Source organism: Somniosus microcephalus, chromosome 13 (genome assembly GCF_052327205.1).
Source record: "Somniosus microcephalus isolate GS21.2 chromosome 13, FLI_Smic_1.0, whole genome shotgun sequence".
Lineage (NCBI taxonomy): Eukaryota > Metazoa > Chordata > Chondrichthyes > Squaliformes > Somniosidae > Somniosus > Somniosus microcephalus.
In genome coordinates this window covers 7,416,287-7,425,632 of record NC_140999.1, presented here as the reverse complement: position 1 = coordinate 7,425,632, position 9,346 = coordinate 7,416,287, and the positions used below count along the sequence as shown (strand labels likewise).

Below are 9,346 nucleotides of genomic sequence, written 5' to 3'. Positions count from 1 at the left end.
GACTGGAATCTAATCGAGGGGTTCGGGGGGTTTATATATAGAATAACAGATACCCGGGAGTGAGTTACAGGATGGAATCTAATCAAGGGGTTCGGGGGGTTTATATATAGAATAACAGATACCCGGGAGTGAGTTACAGGCTGGAATCTAATCGAGGGGTTCGGGGGGTTTATATATAGAATAACAGATACCCGGGAGTGAGTTACAGGCTGGAATCTGATCAAGGGGTTCGGGGGGTTTATATATAGAATAACAGATACCCGGGAGTGAGTTACAGGCTGGAATCTAATCGAGGGTTCGGGGGGGTTTATATATAGAATAACAGATACCAGGGAGTGAGTTACAGGCTGGAATCTAATCGAGGGGTTCGGGGGGTTTATATATAGAATAACAGATACCCGGGAGTGAGTTACAGGCTGGAATCTGATCAAGGGGTTCGGGGGGTTTATATATAGAATAACAGATACCCGGGAGTGAGTTACAGGCTGGAATCTAATCGAGGGTTCGGGGGGGTTTATATATAGAATAACAGATACCAGGGAGTGAGTTACAGGCTGGAATCTAATCGAGGGGTTCGGGGGGTTTATATATAGAATTAACAGATACCCAGGAGTGAGTTACAGGCTGGAATCTGATCAAGGGGTTCGGGGGGTTTATATATAGAATAACAGATACCAGGGAGTGAGTTACAGGCTGGAATCTAATCGAGTGGTTCGGGGGGTTTATATATTGAATAACAGATACCCGGGAGTGAGTTACAGGCTGGAATCTAATCGAGGGGTTCAAATGATATAAACTACAGAGACAAAACTGAGACTATTTAAAACTATTACTGGAAGTCTAAAATCAATAACTCCCTTGGAGGTCCTCCCTTGGATTCATACTTTTTATAAAATATTTTGCACTGTGGCATTAGCGGGGACCAATATATTCCATATTATCGTCTTTTATAACAACATAGCATATAATATAAATAACAGTGCATATTACACAATAGTATATATACTGTAAATTACTAACATTCTGTATATTATATAACAGCACATTTCACCAGTCAGTGTATCGTACACAATAGCGAGATGCAAGCTTCACTTTCGTGCTCAGGTTGTGAATGGTCTTTGTTTTTTGGGAGGGGTGGGTTCATGGACAGTTGCGACTGTGATGACGGATTGAGGTGTCACATGATTCCGCTACGGGTCAGGTGACCAGACCGGCGGAAAGGCAGGGCAAAGCTGGCCAAAAACTTCAAAGAACATTTTTTTTTTAACAATCTCCGTTAAAATGTGATCTCCAAATGACAAAAAGGGTGGGGAATCTCCTGGAACATAATGTCCCAATTCCACATGCTCCCACCCACACCCAACATGCAAATAACAGCCCAGTACACACATTTGTCTGGACTCCCGCACTCAAGGACTGGAGACTACAAATCTTCTGCCTAATAACAACAGAAAATGTTGGAAAAACTCAGCAGGCCAGGCAACATCCGTGGAGAGAGAAATAGAGTCAACGTTTCCAGTCAAACCCTTTGTCAAATCTTCTGCCTTACTTGTAGGGCCACTGAGTTGCCCCAGGAAGAGCGGATTTGGCGTGTTTGACCCATGCTCTTGACCTCCTGGATTGTGGCACTCTCGGGTGTTGCCAGCTCTCCGGTTGGATGTATTCCAGGAGATTTCATCAGATGACCTCCAACCGCCACCCTCACCCTCCCGCCATTGCTCGCCCGACACGTCAGTCCTCGCAGCAACTCGCCTTCCCCACGGCCAATCGGAACACGAACAGGAGCTTCGTTACCGCACTGGACGATTCTTGACTGTCGATCAAACAGCCTTTACCACCAACACACCCCCCTCCCCTCCCCCATCTGCAATATTTTCGTAACTAATAAACAAAAGTGTTAAAAAAAAAGAAAAAAAAACCCACGCACACAATTTCTTTATTGCCTCCTATGATTTTTCTCCCGGGTGTTGCTCACAGCAGCATCCTGGAGATGAATCTTCAATTCCTGGAGACTCCAGGCCTATCCTGGAGGATTGGCGACCACATTGGTACTCCCAAAACACTATCTGAAGCCTTGCTCTTTCTGTTAATACAGTTTCAGCTTATGTGGTGATTAGTTTTGTTTAAAAAAAATACACAACTGATGATAAACCACCACATTTAGCTGCCGTTTATCGAAATATACATTGTACAGGTTTTCACTCTTTATGCCAACACCTGAAGCCTAGGTTGAGGCCCAGACCCAGGCTAAATCCTCTCGACCCCTTCACATGGCCTTAGCAACACAGCTGCATATTATAAACAGCCTCAAACTGTTGAGAATCTCTGACAGCTTCTCTCAATCGGCATGTGAGCAAAGCCATTTTTCCCCAAAGTTTGTGGATAAACAGTTGTACCGGCGACCTTCTTTACTTGTTGTTTTCTGTCGTCCGTTCGGCCTCCGCTTTCTCGCTCGCAGTGACCTCCGGCTCCCACAGCAGGAACTCGTGGAGTAGCGTGTTCACTGTCTCCGGGCACTCCATCATCACCATGTGACTCCCCTCATCGATGACTTTCAGGAACGCAATCAACAAAATCTGATTGGCAAAAAGGATGGGCGATTAATGGAGCACCGAGTTTAAACGGGCGCGTGTGTCCTTTTAAACCGACCCCTGGTCAAAGGGGCTCTAAGCCATTTAAATGCGTCTCTGTCCAAGAGTGCCCAACTCAAAATGTGATGCTTGATGGGAAAGGTTAAGTTTCTCTAAACTCTCATCTAGTTTAGAGTTTGATAACTGTTGGATCCGTGAATGTTAATGTATGGTATTCTTCAATAAATCGACAGAGACTGCAGAGGAACAATTAACAGGTGTTTACTGGATGCAGGTTACTCAAAAACTAAAGTACAGATCCCTACTCAGGGTTTATATACCGGTGTGGTCACTGCCGGTACTACAGTATACAGGAGCTGTAAAAAGTAGTTCTCCCCTTAAAGGTACATACACTACAATAATGGCCATGGCAGATTAACTCACTGCAACGCGGCAGTGTTAAAAGTCAGAGAAATACAGGTTGCCCGCCTAAAATCTGAACATACGAATTCAGAGCAGGAGTTGGCCACTCGGCCCCTCGAGCCTGCTCCGCCATTCACTAAGATCACGGCTGATCCGATTACTCCACATTCCCGCCTAACCCCGATAACTTTTCACCCCCTTGTTTACCAAGAATCTATCTACCACTGCCTGAAAATATTCAAAGACTCTGCTTCCACCGCCCTCTGAGGGAGAGAGTTCCAAAGACTCACAAACCTCTATGAGAAAAAATTTCTCCTCATCTCTGTCTTAAATGGGCGACCCCAGTCCTACTAAATATGCCAACACTTTTGCCCCTTTATCTGAGGTGCCAACTCTTAGCGAATGGATGTTCTTACTTATAAATTTATGTTATTGCACAAGATAATAGGATTCAAAGGCATTTATTGGCTTTCATAGGAATTAAGCTTAAAATGATACCTCGCGCCCCCCCCCCCCCATCCCGCCACAACCCCAAGTGGGGTGCGTTTCATGTCTGAACCCAGATAGTGAGTGGCTTTTCAACCGTGTGCTGCATCACAACTAAGCCCAGTCCTCCCATTGCTCCCCCTGCCCCCCCCCCCCACTCCTCACCCCTGCATACATTCCAGCAGGGGTTTCTGGGGATCCCTCGGGAGATCCCTGGCTGGTTTTCCCGCTCTCTGGCCCAAGCGCTAAAGCCAACTGTAGCACCCTCTGTCCCAGCCGACACCAACTAGCTCAGCGGAGACCAGCGTGGGATCTTCCCGTAAGGCTCAGGCCCACACCGCGCTGTGCACTCACTGACTTAGCCTCTGGGGAAACGCGAATATAGGAGCAGGAGTAGGCCGATCAGCCCCTCAAGCCTATTCCGCCATTCAATTAGATCATACAACAACAACTTGCATTTATATAGCGCCTTTAAGGAGATATTAGGGACAGCTTGGTCAAAGAGGTAGGTTTTAAGGAGCATCTTAAAGGAGGAGAGAGAGGCAGAGAGGTTTAGGGAGGGAATTCCAGAGCTTGGGGCCCAGGCAGCTGAAGGCACGGCCGCCAATGGTGGAGCAAAGGAAGTGGGGAATGCGCAAGAGGCCAGAATTGGAGGAGCGCAGAGATCTCGGAGGGTTGTAGGGCTGGAGGAGGTTGCAGAGATAGGGAGTGGTTGTGGAAGGATTTGAACATGTGGATGTAAATGTTAAAATCGAGGCGTTCCCAAACCGGGAGCCAGTGTAGGTCAGCGAGCACTGGGTGATGGGTGAACAGGACTTGGTGCGAGTTAGGTTACAGGGCAGCAGCGTTTTGGATCACCTCAAGTTTACAGAGAGTGGAAGGTAGGAGGCCGGCCCAGAGAGTGTTGGAATAGTCAACGATAGCAAAATACTGCAGATACTGGAAATCCGAAATAACAACAGAAAATGCTGGAAAAACTCAGCAGGCCAGGCAACATCCATGGAGAGGGAAATCGAGTCAACGTTTCAGGTCGAAACCCTTTGTCAAGACTGGAAAAGCACAGGAAATGAAATAGATCAAAAGGCCAGGCTGGGAGAGAACAAAAGAGAAGAGACATTAAGAGGTATTCAAAGCGAGACGAGATGGTGATAGGACTAGTGGAGACAAAAGACAGCTCTAGATTAGGTGTGAAATGCGCTGGCAGAATGGGAGACAGCTGCCATGTGGGAGAGAAAAAAAGGGGGGGGGGAAAAGGGCCAAAACAAAGGTGTGGATAAAATATAAGTAAAAATGTAATGGGGGCCGAGGTTATGATCTGAAATTGTTGAACTCGATATTGAGTCCGGAAGGCTGTAAAGTGACTAATTGGAAGATGAGGTGCTGTTCCTCGAGCTTACGCTGAGCTTCCGTGGAACAGTGCAAGAGGCCGCGGACGGTGAGGTCTGAGTGGGAATGGGGCGGTGAATTAAAGTGACAGGCGACCAGAAGCTCGGGGTCACCCTTACGGACTGAACTTGGAATAATCAAGTCTGGAGGCAAAAGCATGGATGAGGGTTTCAGCAGCAGCTAGGCTGAGGCCGGGGTGGGGACGGGAGAGGTTACGGAGGTGGAAGTAGGTCATGGCTGATTCTGAGTCGATATCAAATCGGGGACAATAGCTTGATTGAAATGAAAGAGAGTCCGTTACCTCAGCCATGCGTTGATCTTCATCCACGGGGACAAACTTATCGTGCATTCCATGCACCAGCAGGACAGGCACCGTCAGCTCTGCATGGTACACCTCATCGCCCTCGGGCCAGTACTGCCCGCTCATCATTGCCCGCAGCACGAACGAGGTCACCCTGAAAGCGTTCCCCTCCTTCAACATCTGCTTCTCTTTCGCTCCCTGACGTGCAAATGCCGCTCTGATGAGACACCAGAAAAAGCAAAGAAGACGCGGGTCGATTAATAAACAATACCGGCAAACTTTCCACAGCGCCGCCCGTCAGTTCTCTAGAAAAGAGGCGATACCACAAGCAGAGGTTATAACGATCAGGAAAGGCTCAACAGGCTGGGACTCTTTTCCCTAGAAAAGAGAAGGCTGAGGGGTGACCTGACGAAGGTCTTTAAAATTAGGAAAGGGTTTGATAGGGTAGACGTAGAGCAGACATTTCCACTTGTGGGGGAGACCAGAACTAGGGGCCATCAATATAAGACAGTCACTAATAAATCCAATGGGGAATTCAGGAGAAACTTCTTTACCCAGAGAGTGGTGAGAATGTGGAACTCGCTACCACAGGGAGTGGTTGAGGCGAATACTATCGGTGCATTCAAAAGGGATGCTCGATAAAGACATGAGGGAGAAAAGAATAGAAGGCTATGCTGATAGAGTTAGATGAAGGTGAATGGGAGGAGGCTCGTGTGGAGCATAAACACCAGCATGGACCAGCTAGGCCGAATGACCTGTTTCTGTGCTGAACAGTCTATCTAATTTATTGTAATGAGTTGATGAACATATGTTTTGTTGGTAGCACTCTTGCCTATGAGTCAGAAGGTTGTGGGTTCACGCCCCACTACAGAAACTTGAACACAAAATGCAGGCTGACACTCCCAGTGCAGTGCTGAGGGAGTGCTACACTGTCGGAGGTGCCGTCTTTCAGATGAGATGTTAAACCCGAGGCCCCGTCTGCTCTCTCAGGTGGATATAAAAGATCCCATGGTCACTATTTTGAAGAAGAGCAGGGGAGTTCTGGGGCAAATATTTATCCCTCAACCAACATCACTAAATAAACAGATGATCTGGTCATTATCACATCGCTGTTTGTGGGAGCTTGCTGTGCGCAGATTGGTTATGCACTTCCTACATTACAACAGTGACTACACTTCAAAAGTACTTCATTGGCTGTAAAGCGCTGTGAGTCAGTCAAGTGACCTCTCAGAGTTCTTAGACAAGACACCAATAGGCAGCAGCCAGTATGTTTGAGCAATAGATCAGATTTATTAAGCTTACAGCGTAATTAATACTTAACATTAGGCAATAGTAAAATGAATAGCTCGTAGCCCTTGGTCTCTGGAGCCCTTCGGACACAGGCAGCGTCGTCGCAAGTCTGTTCCTTTTCTTCGCAGAAAATCTCTGTGTAAAGTTGTCGTTTGAGTATCGAGGTTTTAACCCTTTCCTTATCAACAGTTCATTTGGCCAGTGTCCATTTACGGTCTTTAACAAAATCACCTTCTTTAATTCAAAAAGGGTGGTAGAGAGAAAACGGGGAATTATAGACCGGTAAGCCTGACATCGGTAGTGGGGAAAATGCTAGAGTCCATTATAAAGGATGTAATAGCAGAGCGCTTGGAAAACAGTGACAGGATCGGACAAAGTCAACATGGATTTACAAAAGGTAAATCATGCTTGACTAATCTACTGGAATTTTTTGAGGATGTAACTGGTAAAATAGATAAGGGAGAACCAGTGGATGTGGTGTATTTGGATTTTCAAAAGGTTTTCGATAAGGTCCCGCATAAGAGATTAGCGTGTAAAATTAAGGCACATGGGATTGGGGGCAAGGTATTGACTTGGATAGAGAACTGGTTGGCAGACAGAAAGCAAAGAGTTGGAATAAACGGCTCTTTTTCTGAGTGGCAGGCAGTGACTAGTGGGGTACCGCAGGGATCGGTCCTAGGACCCCAACTATTCACAATATATATAAGTGATCTAGACAAGGGAACTAGATGCAATATCTCCAAGTTTGCAGACGACACAAAGCTGGGTGGGCGTGTGTGCTGTGAGGAGGATGCCGAGAAACTCCAGTATGATTAGGACAGGTTGGGTGATCGGGCAGAAGCATGGCAGATGCAATATAACGTGGATAAATGCGAGGTTATCCACTTTGGTGTCAAAAACAGGAAGGCAGATTATTATCTGAACGGCAATAGGTTGGGAGAAGGGGAAGTGCAACGAGACCTGGGCGTCCTTGTGCACAAGTCGCTGAAAGTAAGCATGCAGGTGCAGCAGGCGGTTAAGAAGGCAAATGGTATGTTGGCCTTCGTAGCGAGAGGTTTTGAATACAGGAACAAGGATGTCTTGCTGCAGTTGTACAGGGCCTTGGTGAGGCCACATCTTGAGTATTGTGTGCAGTTTTGGTCGCCTTATCTGAGGAAGGATGTTCTTGCCATGGAAGGAGTTCAGCGAAGATTCACCAGGCTGATACCTGGGATGGCAGGAATGACGTATGAGGAGAGATTGGGTCGATTGGGCTTGTATTCACTGGAGTTTAGAAGAATGAGAGGGGATCTCATCGAAACTTATAAAATTCTAACAGGACTAGACAGACTAGATGCTGGAAGGATGTTCCCGATGGTCAGGGAGTCCAGAACCAGGGGTCACAGTCTAAGGATAAGGGGTAGGCCATTTAGGACAGAGATGAGGAGGAATTTCTTCACCCAGAGAGTGGTGAACCTGTGGAATTCTCTACCACAGAAGGCAGTAGAGGCCAATTCATTAAATATGTTCAAGAAGGAGTTGGATATATTTCTTAAGGCTAAAGGGATCAAGGGATATGGAGAGAAGGCAGGGACAGGGTACTGAATTTGGATGATCAGCCATGATCTCATTGAATGGCGGAGCAGGCTCGAGGGGCCGAATGGCCTACTCCTGCTCCTATCTTCTTCTAATTGGTTCTAATGGTCAAAATACCAATGTCACTCAGGTTAAGGCTAGTAACCTGGCCTCTCCTATTTGACCCCTTGTGACCCCACCTCATTGTTCTTTGATGTAATGTTTCCCTGACTGACCTGTTTGGACACCATTCACACCTTTGACTGCTGTGATTATCTCTCTGCCGAGGTGTGATAAATGGCAGTTGGAAAGATTACCTGTAAACATCTGACATTATTCTCTGACTATATAAGCTGTGTCTTTATGCATTTCTCCACTTCACCTGAAGAAGGAGCAGCGCTCCGAAAGCTTGTGATTTCAAATAAAGCTGTTGGACTATAACCTGGTGTTGTGTGACTTCTTACATTTCTCCTTTTCAGTACATTTCCACTAACTCTGCTCCGCTGTCATGTTATCTTGTTTATAGCTTTTCACCCCATTGGAATTTACCATATCTTTTTCATTTCATAGCCTCCCTGGTACAAGGCCCTTATACTAAGGGCCCATATCAGCGCTGTTTTACTTGCCTTGAGGTATCCAGACTATCTCACTTTAATCTACCAGATAAATACCTTAACTTCCATGATCTCTCTCATTTTATGTCCTTATACTAATTATCCTTTAAATATTGTTGCAATTAGTTTTGTTAAGTGAAATCTAAGTTCTTAGCATCATAGTATGTTATTTAATGATTTGACCTTCACTTGCAGCCTGTGACTGCTTGTTATCAAAGCTTAGTCAAAACTGCTTTTGACCGTTCTTGTAGCTGCATTCTGAACAAGTCTTAGCTTTTTAGTTACCCAGGAGTAATTATGGGTAATATTATTTGGTCAATGGCTGCACTTGAAGTTATACAAATACGATTCTCGTCTACTAAACATCTTTAAATATCAGCCTTTCCTACAGCGCTTTGGGACGTCCTGAGGTTGTGAAAAGCGCTATATGAATGCAAGTTCCTTCTTTCTTTATGACGATAGAGTTAGGAGAGAATATCGCTCTGCAGCGCCACATACTGGCCAGAAGCCACAACTACACCGTGACCGTTGACATAGCTAAATTGAACGGGAAATGTTGAAGTAGCAATTTGCCATGGAAAATGTGACCAAATATTATGACAGCAGGAAATAAGGTATCGCAACTACGCATGGTGGCATAGTGGTTAGCACTGTTGCCTCACAGCGCCAGGGACCCGGGTTCGAATCCGGCCTCGGGCGACTGTCTGTGTGGAGTTTGCACA

General features: G+C 46.1%; 1 protein-coding gene across 1 annotated transcript in view; it reads right to left on the bottom strand.

Annotated features, from left to right (window-relative positions):
- Positions 1-872: 872 nt before the first annotated feature.
- abhd8a (abhydrolase domain containing 8a) overlaps positions 873-9,346 on the bottom strand; it is a 36,306-nt gene continuing 27,832 nt past the window's right edge. Inside the window, exons 4-5 of the mRNA XM_086004439.1 lie at positions 5,167-5,383; positions 873-2,576 (exon numbers count right to left, since the gene is read on the bottom strand). Coding sequence (XP_085860565.1) covers positions 2,409-2,576; positions 5,167-5,383 — 385 coding nt within the window. The 3' untranslated portion in view covers positions 873-2,408. The remainder of the gene's footprint in view (positions 2,577-5,166; positions 5,384-9,346) is intronic.